The 15,599-nt window shown below is 48.2% G+C and overlaps 2 protein-coding genes across 2 annotated transcripts; both read left to right on the top strand.

Moving 5' to 3' along the window:
- The first annotated feature begins 8,140 nt into the window (after positions 1–8,140).
- Positions 8,141–9,157, top strand: LOC126048292 (olfactory receptor 52K2-like). The gene has a single exon (XM_049823114.1). The coding sequence runs from the start codon at positions 8,141–8,143 to the stop codon at positions 9,137–9,139; it is 999 nt and encodes a 332-aa protein (XP_049679071.1). The 3' UTR covers positions 9,140–9,157.
- A 4,942-nt stretch (positions 9,158–14,099) lies between these two features.
- LOC126048284 (olfactory receptor 52K2-like) lies at positions 14,100–15,110 on the top strand. Its single transcript, XM_049823096.1, has one exon. The coding sequence runs from the start codon at positions 14,100–14,102 to the stop codon at positions 15,108–15,110; it is 1,011 nt and encodes a 336-aa protein (XP_049679053.1).
- Positions 15,111–15,599: the final 489 nt, after the last annotated feature.

Below are 15,599 nucleotides of genomic sequence, written 5' to 3'. Positions count from 1 at the left end.
GAGGGCACTGCAGGGGTGGCCAGGAGGGAGGTCTGGGGCTGCCCTGTGCCCAGCACAAGATGGTTCCAGCTGGATCAGTAACAGGCCCATCATGGACCAAAGCTGAGCCAGCCAGGTGTGTTTGTGGTGTCTCTCTGAAAACGTATTTAAGAAAGGGCAGAAAATGTCAGACTGAGAGAGGAGTGAACAAAAAGAGTGAGAAACAGCAAGGAAAGCACCAAGGTCAGAGCAGTAGGAGGTGCTCCATGATGGTAGAAGCACTCCCACTGAAGGGACCATGGACAGTGGAGGACCCACACCAGAGCAGGTACACCCCAAAGGGACTGCAGCCCATGAATAAGCCCATGCCAGAGCAGATAGACCCCAAAGGGACTGTAGCCCATGAATAAGCCCATGCCAGAGCACATCGACCCCAAAGGGACTGCAGCCCATGAAGGACCCACACTGGAGCAGGTCCACCCCCAATGGGAATGCAGCCTATAGATCAGCCCATGCTGGAGCATTGGAAATGAGTGAGAAGGAAGTAGTGGCAGAGAGAAACTGCTGTGTACTGACCCTGACCTGCACTAATCATCACCTTGCTGAAGGGACTGAGTGAAGCCTGTGGTGATAACAAGGAGAGGAGAGGAGTCTGGAGTGAAGAAGTGACTGGGTACCACTTATGTTTTCAAGGAGTCATCAGTCCTAACGCCAAGATGCCTATTTCTGAGTGGGGATGGACAATGCAAAAATAGGGCTGTGTTTTGCCTCAGTTTTAATGAACCTATACTGAATTTTACTGTCCAGTTTATCACTTCATCATTCAGCTTTTCAAAGTTCTCATATAATCCTTCATCTCTACTACTTTGAGTATAGTGGTTTCATAAAAAGCTTCATAACATCCCAATTCACATCATTACCTAGATCTCTGATCAGTAGAAGTACTGTTCCATGTAGCATGATTGAATCATGGCAAGAGTGTGAAGTCCATCAAGTAAAAAACATGATCGCCATTGGTCAGATATGAAATTCTCTGGTGCTTATTTGGATTCAAGACATCTCTCCTTCCCTGGAGCAGGTGCAGAAGGCAGAAGGTGGGCCCCCAGCACCATGAGGCTGGCACAGTCCTGACAGCCTCCTCTCAGGATGTCTCCGATTCTCCAGGACCCCCTGAGCACTGCCGCCGGGGCTCTGCCAGCCGTGCACAGAGGCACAGCCACAGCTGGAGAGTGGATCTCAGGCGAGGAGGACTTCTGGTTTGACCCAGCGCAGGCACTTTTATGAATTCCCAGCTTAAACTAAGAAAAAAATCATGCATTGTCAGAATTCAAGCTGGGTTTCCATCCCACAACAGATCAGGACCTACATCAAGGCTTGGTTCAGATCCTCTCTTTCCTCACACAACTCGTGCACCAGACTCCCTGGGATGACTCACCAGATTCCTGACCAAGCTGAGTAAGCAACAGCTTCTCTTTTCCAAGGAGCTCTGGCTCTCCAGCCTGCTGAGCAGACTTCAGAATCTGCTCTGCAGCTGGGGAGTTTATAGCCAAGCTGGGTCCTGGGAGGTTTCACAAACCAGTCAGCAATGTCAAGTCATTTTCCCTCTCTCGTCTTCAGCTCCAGAAGACCAGGATTAACTCCTGTCTCTCAGAGCTGGAAGAAACCCTTGCTGCAGAAGAAGGGAGGCAGTGATTTACCTTCTCCCTAAGCTGCTTCTCTTGGCCAGAGCTCCAGGATACTTTCTCTGTGTCTTTTTACAAAACCCAAGCAATTAATTACTGCCACCATCTCTGGGAGGCCCATCCAACCACCAAAAGTGCCCAGCATTCCCCAAGATTTCTTCTCTAGCTCTACCAGAGGTCTTATCCTGGCTGGGTGGACTTCCCCCACCTTCTGCCTCTCAGTCACAGCACTGCGAGCGAGGTTCAGAGACCCCAGGTAGGGGTAAAGGATGCAGTAATCTCAAAGTGGTGTTCAGTGAGCAAGGTGTGTTGCTGGTTCACCTCTGCATTATCTAGAGCGAGCCTCCACTCAGGTCTTCTTGTTCCTGTTTGCACTGTGATAATGACGAGAGGCCTCAGAGCAGGAAAGCCGTCCCATTTCAGGCACACAAATGCAATACTTTTGCTTGTAAAGGATGGGAACCCATCCGTTGGATTATACAGTGGGACTGCATCTGGAGCAGCAGGCTGCCTGGCAGATCCACATTTGGCTTACATGGTGAGGGAGTCCTGGTGTGAGATGGCAGCTGGGAAGGGCTTTCTGAAGAGGTCCTTTTCAACACAGATGCTAGGTGCCCACACAATGTGGTCCCCAGCTGTTCTGGCCTCTCCCTACCTCTGTGGTCAGATGTCCCTGGTCCCTTGATGGCCCGGTCAGACTTTGGAGTGGGAGAGAAGCTATCGCTTGGCTGTGGGGACCCTATCTGTGGTAGGGCAGGACTCAGGATGGCTTCCCATCACACCAATGTCTCCATTCCCCCCGATGCTGCAAGAGCTGCTGAAATCACACATCAAGGCAGCCCTGTGTGCCACATCAGAAGCAGGCTGAATATAAGTTGGATACCCGAAGCCACCAATGAATTGTATGTTGAGAAACATGAATGCAGGGAGAGCCCAGCTGATGGAAATACATGTCTGAAAGCAAAACATGTCTCCATGGGTGCGTGGCCAGGAACAGCATATGGAAGAAAAGGGGACAAAAAAATAGACCAAGGAAGCAAGGAGTTTCTATTGGGAGCAAAAGTCTTGACCTGGGGATTTTCACTTAATTTAATTTATGACAAATTAACATAAACTTTTAATAATTCACTCATGCATTGAGGAAAAAACAAGGAATAAAAGATATAATTGGAAAAAAAAATTAAAAATATAATTTAAAAAAACATTTAGGGAAACACCATTCCTCCCCCTTTCCCTGATTTTTCATCACTCCAGCATCTCTTCTCCCCTGTCCTAGTCTTAACTCCCCATGTTGTTGCTACATGTTGCAGTCCTGCCCTCCCAGTCCCTTTGGTGGGGTGACAGTGGTGCAGGAGGTCCGGATCAGTGCGTGGCAGTTTCCTTCTACTGCTCCTTGATCCTTATTTCCTCTCCTCTGCCCCAGCTTTGGTCTCCCACGGTCCCTCAGGGCTGTCCCTGCCTCAGTGTGGATTGCCTCCTTCCAAGAGCATCTCTAACCATGCCACTTTGCCTCCTTCCAAGAGCATCTCTAACCATGCCATCTATTTGTCTATAGCGAAAATGCCAGCAGAAGCCACAAGGCCCCTTAAACTGATCTTCTCCTCCTCTCCAGTCTCTACAGATTTCTCCTAGTTTCGATTGCTTTCTTTTGAAGGACCAGTAGCCCAAGGGGCCAGCACACCCATAAGTCATGGCTCTTTGTGTCATGTTTGTAGTTGCCAGACTGAAACAGCTGAAAAACCGACATTGATCCCAGATGTGGTGATTATCTGAACGGCTTCCTGCCCTCCTTCCCCAACACCCCTCTCCCTAAATACCATACTGATCATCTGTGGTTCTGTCGTGTTTTAACCCCAGCCAGCAACTAAGCACCACGCAGCCGCTCCCTCACTCCCCCCCATCCAGTGGGATGGGGGAGAAAATTGGGAAAAAAAAGAAGTAAAACTCCTGGGTTGAGATAAGAACGGTTTAATAGAACAGAAAAGAAGAAACTAATAATGATAATGATAACACTAATAAAATGACAACAGTAGTAATAAAAGGATTGGAATGTACAAATGATGCGCAGGGCAATTGCTCACCAGCTGCCGACTGACACCCCGCCAGTCCCTGAGCGGCGATTCCCTGCCCCCCCCCCCCCACTTCCCAGTTCCTAAACTAGATGGGACGTCCCATGGTATGGAATACACCGTCGGCCAGTTTGGGTCAGGTGCCCTGGCTGTGTCCTGTGCCAACTTCTTGTGCTCTGGCTGGGCATGAGAAGCTGAAAAATCCTTGACTATAGTCTAAACACTACTGAGCAACAACTGAAAACATCAGTGTTATCAAGGTTCTTTGCATACTGAACTCAAAACATAGCACTGTACCAGCTACTAGGAAGACAGTTAACTCTATCCCAGCTGAAACCAGGACAGGTTCATACATGACCTCCACCCTCAGGGACTGCCAGGGAATATCTAAATTAGGTCCAAAGGATCAGCACTCATTTACAAAGCATTCACTAAAGTTCATGGATGCTTCAGGATCCTCAGGTGAAAGGTGACATTAAAATACAGCCCTAAGAATCCAGGTTGCTATCTTGTGCCCCAGAAGGAGTGCAGTGACACTGGATCCAAATCCAAAGCAAGTTTTATACCAATAGAATTAAGCCTGAAAGACACAGGCATCTTTGTGTGTGTACCAGGAGAACAGCTAGTCGTGCCCAGAAGGATATTTGCCCACCCAGAGATAAAATCTTCCCCCTTTATGGACCAAAGATCTGTTTGGCACTGCTTAATGCTGAAGCAGACATAACCCATGCAGTGGGAAAGAGGAGTGAATTTGTTTACAAACCATTGCTATTCCTGGTTATTCCCAGGCAGCAGTTTCTCCTCTGTGATGATTAGTGTCACTGAAGTCCCAGCAGTGAGTGATTAAGGTAATCAGGTTCCTTGAGGTGTATAAATATTTCCATGCAGGTCCTTTTGGCATGTTGAGGAGTTGCTTGGTTGTTGAGAGAGAAAAAGTATTTGAAGATGATATAAGTACAGCCAGGGTCACATCCAAATCATCCAGGTGAGCTGGGTAGACTTTTTTTTTTTTTCTTTTTTTTTTTTTTCATTTAATCTGGTGTTATGCCAGTATTTTTAAGCATAGTGCCAAGTTCTGAGCCAAGTTCAAATTTTAGCCAGATCAGGGTCGAATATAAAACAATCTATCCAGAAAAGCTACTATTCAGATATGCCAATACATCTAAGTGGAATTCATCTCTTACTGAGTTAATGAGCTACTTCATTACTTCTAGATATCCCACAGTAAGTGAATATTGTGGTCGAGAACTGCCAGTCATACACCTGCAACCTCAGTTTTCTTCCTTGCATATGTTAATTACAACAGTGCTAATTATTTCGCTGCAAGCTGTTCCGTGGTTAAATCAACTTGAAACAAGCTGTAGACACATAGGTGTAACCTCTGCTAACCCAGTCATCTGTGAAGACCTGCAATTACCTGATCATAGCTCTAGTCCTGTCCTTCTTGTTTGAGCAAACCTGAAGAGGATGGCAAACACCACAAGGAAGGTAATAATTTGTTCTTCTCCCTTACGGAAAGGACAAAAGTCATGAGCTCCAGTGAGACATAGGCTTGATGCTAGGAAAATGCTCTGAAATGAGTGATTTGGGGGAAGTATAGCATTTCTGCAATGGGAGATCATGTTGTGCATGTATCTATCAGAGGTTACTTTTGATCTTATACTGGGGAAGGGATATGGACTGGATCATTACTCTAGCTCTCTTAAAACCCAAAATTCAAGGGATCTTTTTTTTTCATGACAGGCTGTATGCTGACCAGGAGTACAGGATGGCTGTTAGCATAGTCAGATCAGGGCGTGGTTGCAAAAGGAGTTGGCTATATGTTTTTCACAGGCTCAGACTGCATGGCTGGTAGATTTACAATGTCTAAGAATGACACAAAATGTTACATGCATCAAACCTGGTAAATTTAATTATTATTGCTTAGCAGCAGAGATGCAGAGCTGACAAAAATGAGTGAGGAAAGAGTTAAAACCTCAGCTTCAAGTACCAGGATCTATTCCCTCCTTACAAAGTGAGGAACGCTTTGCCAGTATGCTAGCAATCAAGGACTTCAACTCCTTTTGCACTTTGTTCAATACCGAGCAGGTCATTCTCTGAGGGTATTTTAATCTCTTTCACTGCTTAAAAACAAAATACAAGTTTGCAACAAATCTAAATGGGGTACAGCAAACTAGGTCAAGGTGCCTGGTAATGTCCCCCATTTCTAGAAAATCTTCTGGATTTTGCCAACTGCAATGAGCAAAACATGTCACTTTACAAGTTACTGAACTACTTAATTGCACAAAATAAAACTATCAGCTTTTTGTGCCAATGAAGCACAAAAAAATTGCTCAGAACAGGCCTGAAAGCACTGCTCCACTTAAGCAGCAACAAATCTGAAAGTGCTGCTCCCATCCCTGCTGTTGCATGTATGACTGGAAAATAGCCAAAATCACAGTTATCTTCCTAACATGGCATTTGTATGTAGGCTGCAATTGCAGCCATTCTTGGGGGTTGGTGGTAGAAGTGAGAGGTCCATGCGAGGCTGGGTTGGAGTTGATGTGATGAAGGAAGAGCTCCTCCAGGTGCGATCCTCTGTGCAGGGTTGGGAGGTGGCACTAGATGCCTGTCCCCATGTGCGTGTTCAGGGTCCGGAGGCACCTTCAATTGCTAGCACACTGGCACCATGGCTGCAAGGCACGTCAAGAGGAGGACGCATGAAACGTAGAGGAGGTCAGGTATGACGTGGATGAAACTGAAGCGCAGTGGGGACAGTGTCATTGCATGACCCAAATGGGCTGGTCAGAGACTGAACTAAAGAAGTTGCTGCCTTGGTATTTCATGTGTTTGTGTACCCAAGAAATCAGACCCTGCTAAGGGAAGAGAACTGGCACAGCACTGTGAACATAAATGAAAGGACCCAGTAAAACTGAGTCTGATGCTTGTTGAATAGCATTATTTAATAATCTGGGTAGCTTTATTATACAAGATGAAGTACAGGTAACACTGTCCAGAACAGTACACAGGATTTGTAGATTAATTACCTCTGGCAGAGAGGAGGAAGGGAGTATCTGCTTTTTTTCCCAAGCACAGGATTACGGGATCTCAGATGTGTTTGCCCTTTCCAGATAAATAATTCTGGCACGAGACATGGTTCCTGCTGGACTGGCTTGTGCCAGCTGTGGTTCTGCCTCCCTGAATTTATAGCCAAGGTAGCTGACTACTCTGTAAACAGAGTCCTCTTTGCAATAAACTATTATAGATAAAATTGTCTTGGCAGCATTTTCACAATATTGGCTTTGCAGTATTCGGCCTTACATTGCAAATAGCAATGACTAGAAGCAGACTGAAATGCCTTTTGGTTTGTGTCATGTGGAGGACTCGAAGCAGTTTGGAGGAGAGATGAAACTATTTAGAGGTCAAGGAAGTCAAATGCCTGGAAAGCCGAGGAGATGAAGTCTGGCCCTGTGGTATGTTGGGGTACAAGTGCCTGAGAAACTTGCATCTAATTCCCATACTGCCAGCAGGCTAATTTAACCCTTCTGTGCCTCTGTTTTCCCTGTAAAAGAGGGACAATTCACAGCACTTCTTCCGTTTGTCAAGGGCTTGAGGGTAAGGAGGTACAACGCACTGTGGGCAGGCTGGTGCTGGAAGGGACCAGCACTGCAGCCTCAGGCCAGTTTTGGTCATGACACTGGTTTTCCTTCCTAAGGCAGGAGACAGACGTCCTGTAGGCTGGTTGCCCATTCAGAGAGGGGCTCCAGCAAGACAGTTGGGATTTAGGCTCTGGCAGGAACAGCCCCACAGCTGACAGTGCTGTCCTGAAGCAGAGTCCACAGCTGGGGCAGTGCTCTGCTTCCTCGGGCATCAGCTCTCACAGCAAAAATGCTCTGGACAACAAACATTGATGTAGCAAATATACATGTGCTGCAATTTCCCAAGGTGGGAATCAGATGGGTCACACCAGCCCAGAAGAAGATATGGTTTACACCTGCAGAGGTGTGTGGGTGACCAGAGTCCTGCTGAGCTGCATCCTCAAAGTATTCTGGACCTTCACCCTTCTCCCATATTAGATTTTTGTACTGATGGCAACTAAATGTACTTATCTTCTAGCTTGTAACTCCCAAACTATGGAGGCTGAAGACAACAGCCAGAGGCCGGCTCGGGATGGGAGGAGAGGTAAGATAACTCCCAAACATTCTGGCTAAGACCATGTGAGTTTGCGTCTTGCCAGTGATGGGAGTGAGTGTACCTGGATAAGAGGCAGGAGTTTATGAATCATATCATAGAAACATATCATAGAATATCTCAAGTTGGAAGGGACCCATAAAGATCATCGAGTCCAGGTCTGTGTGCCTGAGAAGATAGGCAGGGGTGGTGGCTGGTGTCCACAGCAGTGCTTGTTACAGCTCATTCCTCTCTCTGTCTATGCCAGCTGCTCCTGTGTCTTCCCTTCTGGCTCTGCAACAGTGCCTCATGACCTACCCAAATCACTCCAGTTCCACATCCTTCACCCTGATAGGCATCCCTGGGCTGGAGGATGCTCAATTCTGGATTGCCTTCCCATTCTGCACCATGTACTTCATGGCAGTGCTGGGGAACATCACGCTCCTCCTAGTGATTAGGCTGGACCCAAGCCTGCACCTGCCCATGTATTACTTCCTCTCCATGCTGGCTGCCATTGACCTCGTTCTCACCACTTCCACCATACCCAAGCTCCTGAGCATCTTCTGGTTCCAATCCCACGAGATCAACTTTGAGGGCTGTGTGTCCCAGATGTTCTTCATCCACAGCTTCTCTACAGCAGAGTCAGGGGTCCTGGTCACCATGGCCTTCGACCGATACTTGGCCATCTGCAAGCCCCTGCGCTACTCTGCCATCCTGACTGGCCCCACCATTGCCAAGCTGGGTTTGGTTGCTGTGGTGCGTGGCATTGCCGTCGTCACCCCTCTGACATGCATGGTGACCAGCCTGTCCTACTGCGGTCCCCACATCATTCACCACTCCTACTGTGAGCACATGTCAGTGGTGAAGTTGGCCTGTGGGGACACCCGGCTCAACAGCATCTACGGCATCATGGCTGCCACCATCATGGTGGCCTCAGACTCCATCCTCATCACTGTCTCCTACATGCTGATCCTGAGGGAGGTCATAGGCCTCTCCTCCAGAGAGGCTCGTCTGAAGTCCTTCGGCACCTGTGGCTCCCACATCGGTGTCATCATGCTCTTCTACACACCTGGGCTCTTCTCATTCTACACTCAGCGCTGGGGCCAGAACATCCCCGCGCACATCCACATCCTGATGGCTGACCTCTACCTGCTGGTGCCTCCCATGCTCAACCCACTCATCTACGGGATGAGGACCAAGCCGATCCGGGAGCGGGTGCTGAGCCTGCTCTGGCAGAAAGAGATCCAGTCCCAGTCCTGACTCCAGCCCATTGCTAATGCCAGGTGGCAAGGAATAGGGTTTGGGCCAGAGACCAACAGCAGCATGTTTGGGGAGCAAAGAAAAAGCTTAAAAAGCTGTCTATTGGAAAAGTGGCATGACCCCTTCATCATCTTGGCCAAACCCTGAAAGCTGGAGGCACCACGGAAAATTTGACTGGTGAAACATTATTTTTAGAAAGTGAATTCTACATTCCTGTTCAGAATGGAAAGATAAATCGTGTCTATCTGTATCTTTGGTTCTCCTCAGATCTGTATCACCTCATGACTCTCCTCTTCACCTCAGCTCTTGATAAAAGACTGTTGCCACTTTGGAAATGAAAGTCTGTTCACGGATTCATCCTCCCCATGTACCTTTTTTACCCAGTCTGTAACTCTCCATTTATTCACTTACTGGTATTTAGCAGCTTCCTGATCCTGGTGCCTGGCTATGAGAGGACGGTGTGGTATGTGTGTATGCGCATTTACACACACACACAGAGTCATCCAGATGTTGGCCCAAACAGATTTTGTTTTCCTCCCAATCCTGTCTTGAAACCTTACTGAAGCATTTGCAGCAATCACAAAAACCCAGCTCATTTGAGAACAGGATCTACAAGTCATACTGAAACCCTGCAGTGTCACATAAGGTTTTGTTCCTTTCTAATTAGAAACACCAAAACAGCATCAGCCATGAAATGTTGTTCTATAAAATTTTGAGACTCCCTAACTTTCTGTGTTGTTGCGTCTCTTCCCTATAAGCATATAGGCACCTGTAATGGGATTTTGAGAAGCTCCAGTTTTTCATAAGCCTTAGCTTGCCTCCGAACTCCTGTGAGATCCTACTCCTGTGGTTTTGGCACTTTAGCAAACTGGCTCTCCTCTTTGGAGACCATGTAATTCTGCACGTGTTGCACTGCATGAGGGTAATACATTGCTCCTTCCCCTGAACTAACGCTCAGGTGCAGCGGAGGTGTTAGGGAGAGTGGGAATTGCTTACAATCGGTTGCATAGAGCAGCTGGAGGGCACAATTGCACAAGTCTCCTTTGCTTTATGCAGATTTCTTATGCAAAGGACAGGGCCATAAACTAAAAAAAAGCCTGTGGGGCTGTTGTATGAGGGTCACCTCCAAGCACTGGAGGCAAGGAGCAGGAGTGTAGATTAAAGTAGGGGAGCAGAGAACGGGGACTAAGCTCCTCTTGTTCTCCTCGGAAATCCTGTACCTGATTTTAACTATGATGAAAACTCATCTTCGAACACCACATACTGACTTACCATCGCAGCTCTCCCTCTGCTTTCACCCCATGGAAATCAGGGCACAGGAATTCCATGAGTCTGGTCTCTAAGGGAAGCCTGAGGTCCTGCATGTATCCTGCACTGAGCTAGAGAGGAAAGGGGAGCATTACAAAGACCTGTGGTGAACACCGAACCCAAGCTGGTGGTTATAAACTCAATTCTTTCAGTATCTCCTGACACTGCTGATTTTGGGTGCCTTCTGGACTATGAACAGTCGCATCCTGTACCGCCACACCCCTCTTGGTAACAGTACAATCTACACAATGCCCAACAACTAAAATACAGCACAGATCCTTCTGCCTGACTCAGACACCAGACTCTTCCAACCCGAGTCTCATAGTCCTGGTCCAAGTTGGGGCTGGAAAGTGTCAGGGCTGGAAAGTGTTGGTGCTGGGTGCACTGCCTGGAGCCTGCCAGGTAGCGGATTTATTCTCCAGTTACGGGGTCTGCCTCCATTGCCCAGGTAGGATGCACTGCTCCCAATATCACCCAAACCTGGGGACACCCAGCCAGGCTTGGTGCAGCTCTTCTCATCCCCTTCAGGGAAGAACACCACTGCTTTCGGCAGCCCTTTCACCGCGCAGTGCCAGCCCTCTTTGGTCAGAGGGTTTTCAATGGCAAACCCTGACTTTGCAGAAGGAGACTTAGACAAAATTAGTCTCAGGCCAAGTGGCCAGAATTGGTCTGCCATGTGATTTCTGTCTAGCTGCGCTCTTTCTGCTGTTGTCTTAGAGAATGCAAAGCACAAGTGTGGGACAGGACATCCGTCCCCTGACTTGCAGCCTCTGACAGGATGGAGGCAGCCAGGAGCTCCGTCTCATGGTCACACAGGCCATGGAAGGAGACCCAGACCTCATTTGCATCTGGAAAGATCCAGCATCCCGAAAAGAGGGAGCAGGCAATGCCAAGCTCGGGGACCTGTGTTTGGAAGGGTCAAAGGATGAGGTAGAGTTCAGGCTACTGTAGGGGTTATAAGCCCTATAGGGGGTTGGCCACAATATCTTCTCAATTAAACTGAATTAAGAGGTTAGTCAGTAAATGAGCAAGTCAGCTGCACATGTATATGTGTGTGGACTCGTTTCTTGAGCCATGAGACAGACACACTGGGGATTCCTCTCAGCAAACTTATAAATGCTTCCACCGCTAAAAGCTGCTGGGTCAGAGAAGCAAGCGACACACCTGGTGGAAGCGGGGCTGGCCAGCACCACTCCCGCAGGGGCTGGGTGAGTTGGGTACACCTGCTGATTTATCTGGACAAATCTGCAGCAGCAAGCCAGGTAGGTCATCCATCAGTGCATGGATTTAAAATAGAAGCAGCACAAAAGGATTTGCTGCTGCAGTCTTTTCTTTATAAACTTTAAAAAATAGATCTATTTAAAAAGAGAGGAAAAAAAAGAGAAAAGAGTCTGGAAAAGGCCCCATGACCCTCTCCAGTTCCATGCTTCTTGACTACATTCTTTGCAAAAAAAAAGCACCATGAGTTTTGAAAAAGGTCTTGGGCAGTCTTGTCTTGCAACAGAAAATTCTCAGACTAGCTTGCACATTGTCTTTGCAGAGAGTTTGCTTTACAACTGAATAAATTTAAGGGTAGACTTTATCCACAGGCGTATAGCTTTTATTCTCCTCCATTCTGTTTGCTTGCTTTCAGAATGGGAATGCGTGGGCAGGGGGGAGTGGGGAGCAAATGTGCGTGTTTGGTTTTTGAAGGTGTTTCTGCAGTCACTCCATGGACCACCTTCAGAAGTCCTACAGAACAGATATGAACAAAACCCAATCCGATCTGGCACCCTTGCCATTACAACATGGTTGTACCAGGGTCATCCCTAACAGATTTTTTTCCTGCTTGGTCTTCTGCAAAAATGGATCATCAGTCTCCTTGGGCACTGCAGCTCTATTTTCATCATTGCGTTTCTATGTTTACCATTGGAGAAATTTTCTTTAAGCCTAGATTGAATTTCTCCTACTTTTTCTGGGATTTAGACCCCTGACTTGTCCTTTCAGAGGACATGTAGGACAATTATTCCTTTCCACTTCACTGTAGCCTTTAACATGTTTCAAGGCTCTTCTCATAGACTGTTTCCCAGGTAAGCCAGTCCCCTCAGCTCTCCAGCTTAACTTCATCCTTATTTCTGAGCTCCCTCTAGTTTGCCATTATTTTCCCTAAAGTGCCAGCCACAATGCACTTCAGACTGCAGACCTCCAGCTCAGACCTTTGCCCCTGCACTTCACGTTCATCCTACCTGAGGGTATTCCACTGAACAAGCAATTCTGAGAGTATGATTTGCTCAGAAACTTTAATCTGCTAACATGTTTTATAAATTACAAGAAAGCAAGCAATCGGATTTGCTTGGAAAGATCTACCCCTGATAATGTGATGCTTTCTGGACATGTCACATTCTGCCTGCAAGGTCCTGCTGGAAAACAGCAATTAATCTGGCTGAGAGATGGGTTGCATCCCTGGGAAACAGAAACCCCAGTGCCTCTCCTTCCTGAGGCGAAGGTGATGTGGGCAACTGGACCTCAAAAGCATGGTACTATTGAAACCACATGTAAAGTGGAGCTCTTTGAAGACTGATCTTAAGCAAACTGTTGTGCATCATCCAAGACCCCTTTGTGAGACCTCGTCTGTGTGACTCTAACCAGGCACAGCCAAGAAAGATGCTTTAAAGGAAGATGTAAAGAGGAAAACTGCTTGTGAGACTAGGAGCAGAGCTCTGGTCTTGTGAAAGGGGACAAAGGAGCAGAGGCTTTTTTGCTAAGCAAATGTCAGGCTGGGTTGTGTGGCTTTATAGACACACTGGGGTGCAAATAGCAGGGAGGGAAAAGTGTAATCAGATTTAATTTCAGAGGTGAGAGAAACTGGATGGGAACACACTGAGAGAGGAAAGTAGAGGTAATTTCCCAGCTGTTGGAGCAGGGTGGAGGGTTGGAGCCATCTTCCAGCAGCTGCATGAAAGCAAAATATCCTAGGATGCTGACTATCAGTTTTCCTGGGTAAGGTAAGCTGTCACACCTAAAGCAACAGGCACTCGGCTCTGTGATCCACAAAGTCCTTTTCAGCTCCATCTTTCTAGATACAGAGCAAGACAAATGGGAGCTGAATATGGGAAATCGAATAGTCGGTGCTGATGGGGGCTTTAAAAATTCTCCTGCAGGTCTGGAATAAAACTTCCATCATCTGAGGTTTACTTACTTCCACATCTCATGGTGGTACATGGAGGAAGAACAAGGATCCTACTAACTTTTCTCTGCCCATTTTGATGTAGGAACTATGGGTCCTCAATGACACTAGCAAGTATCAGGCTCACAAGAAAGGGAAGGGGTTATTTCACAAAAGGTGCCATTAGTTTGTGAAACTCCTTGCTAAAAGATGGTGTGGGTGCTAAAATTTTGCACAGAAGAGGCTAGATGGGTTTCTGGGGTAGGGTTAATTAAAATGGAAAAAACACATCCAGTCTAGGAAGTCCCTGAGCTTCAAGTTGTTGGAAGCTGGGAAAGCGCACAGAAGAAGTGTCATGGTATGTTTCCTTTCTCATATTCTTCCCTAAGGGTCTGCTTTTGACGCTGGACATAGGATCTGAGGCTGCATGGACCTTTGGTGTGACCGAGGGTATGGCTGTCCTTGTGTGCCTGGGCTCTCCTCACTTAGGCTCCTGCAGTGACCACCATGCCCCACTCGCACCCCACCAACACCTCGCTGTCGGAGCTGCACCTGACAGGCATCCCAGGGCTGCAGCACCTGCACCACTGGATCTCCGTCCCCTTCTGCATCATGTACCTTGTCACACTGGCTGGGAACAGCACCCTCCTGTGCGTGATAAAGGCTGATCCCTGTCTGCACCTGCCCATGTTCCTCTTCCTGTCCATGCTGGCAGTCATTGACCTGGTGATGTCCACCTCCATTACCCCCAAAATGCTGGGCATCTTCTGGTTTCACTCCACTGCCATCAGCCTGAATGCTTGTCTTACCCAGATGTACTTTGTTCATGCTTTCTCTGTGATGGAGTCAGGGGTGCTGGTGGCAATGGCCTTTGACCGCTACGTGGCCATTTGCAATCCACTGCGGTATTTGTCCATCCTGACCAGCCCCGTTGTGGCTGCCATTGGCTTGGCTACCCTGCTCAGGGCTGTGGTTTTCATGAGCCCCCTCACTTTCCAGATTCACCGCCTGCCTCTCTGCAGCCCAGCAGTCGTGGACCACTCGTACTGTGAGCACATGGCCGTGCTCAAACTGGCCTGCAGAGATGCTGCCTTCAGCAACACCTACAGCCTCTCCATCTCCACCTACGTGGGCAGCTTCGACTCGCTGCTCATCGCCCTCTCTTATGCACTCATCCTTCGAGCTGTGCTCAGCCTCTCCTCCCCACAAGCCCGCAAAAAAGCCTTCAGCACCTGCAGCTCACATCTCTGCCTCATAGCCCTCTTCTACATCCCTGGGCTGCTCTCCATGTACATGGAGAGGTACCACCAGGAGCTCCCACCCCACATCCAGGTCCTGTTGGCTGATATCTACCTCCTCATCCCGCCGGCATTCAACCCCCTGATCTATGGCATCAGGACAAAGCAGATTCGTGATGGAGTGTGCAAGGTGATCTTCCAGAGACCCACAGCAGGACAGATTGGGCCTGGCCTTCAGGGCACAGGGCTGGGACTCATGAAGACAAAGTCCGTTCCCTAGAATGGCCAAAACCTCTTCTGGACCTCGGTGCGGCTCTCAGTGTACGTTCAGAGCCGCAGGTGCCCCAGGAAACGTTGGCACCCACTGAACTCAGGTCAGCACCAAGGGCTTCAGCAGGTTGTTCTCCTGCTGGTCCCTAGCCCAAGGCAGTGATATTGGCACAGCACCTCTGGGTGGTCCAGTTCCCTCAGATCTCCCAACATAAATAAGGATTGCAGGCACCACCTGACCTTGTTCTCCAAAATGACCTAGTGCAGCTGAACCACAGAAAACAGCTGTTTCCTTAATATACCACTTTACGTGCAGTGGAGCCATGCCAAGGGGTATAAGAGACATGGGATCACACGACCACGGGATAACTCAGGCTGCAAGGGACCTCAGGAGCTCTCTAGTCCAACCTCCTGCTCAACACAAGGTCACCTACGAGGTCAGACCAGGTTGCTGAGAACATCCCCTCCCTCTCGGTGAAGGTCTGTCAGCCCTGGGGAG

Source organism: Accipiter gentilis, chromosome 19 (assembly GCF_929443795.1).
Source record: "Accipiter gentilis chromosome 19, bAccGen1.1, whole genome shotgun sequence".
Lineage (NCBI taxonomy): Eukaryota > Metazoa > Chordata > Aves > Accipitriformes > Accipitridae > Astur > Astur gentilis.
The sequence above is the reverse complement of the archived record's forward strand: the minus strand, read 5'-3'. Positions and strand labels throughout refer to the sequence as shown.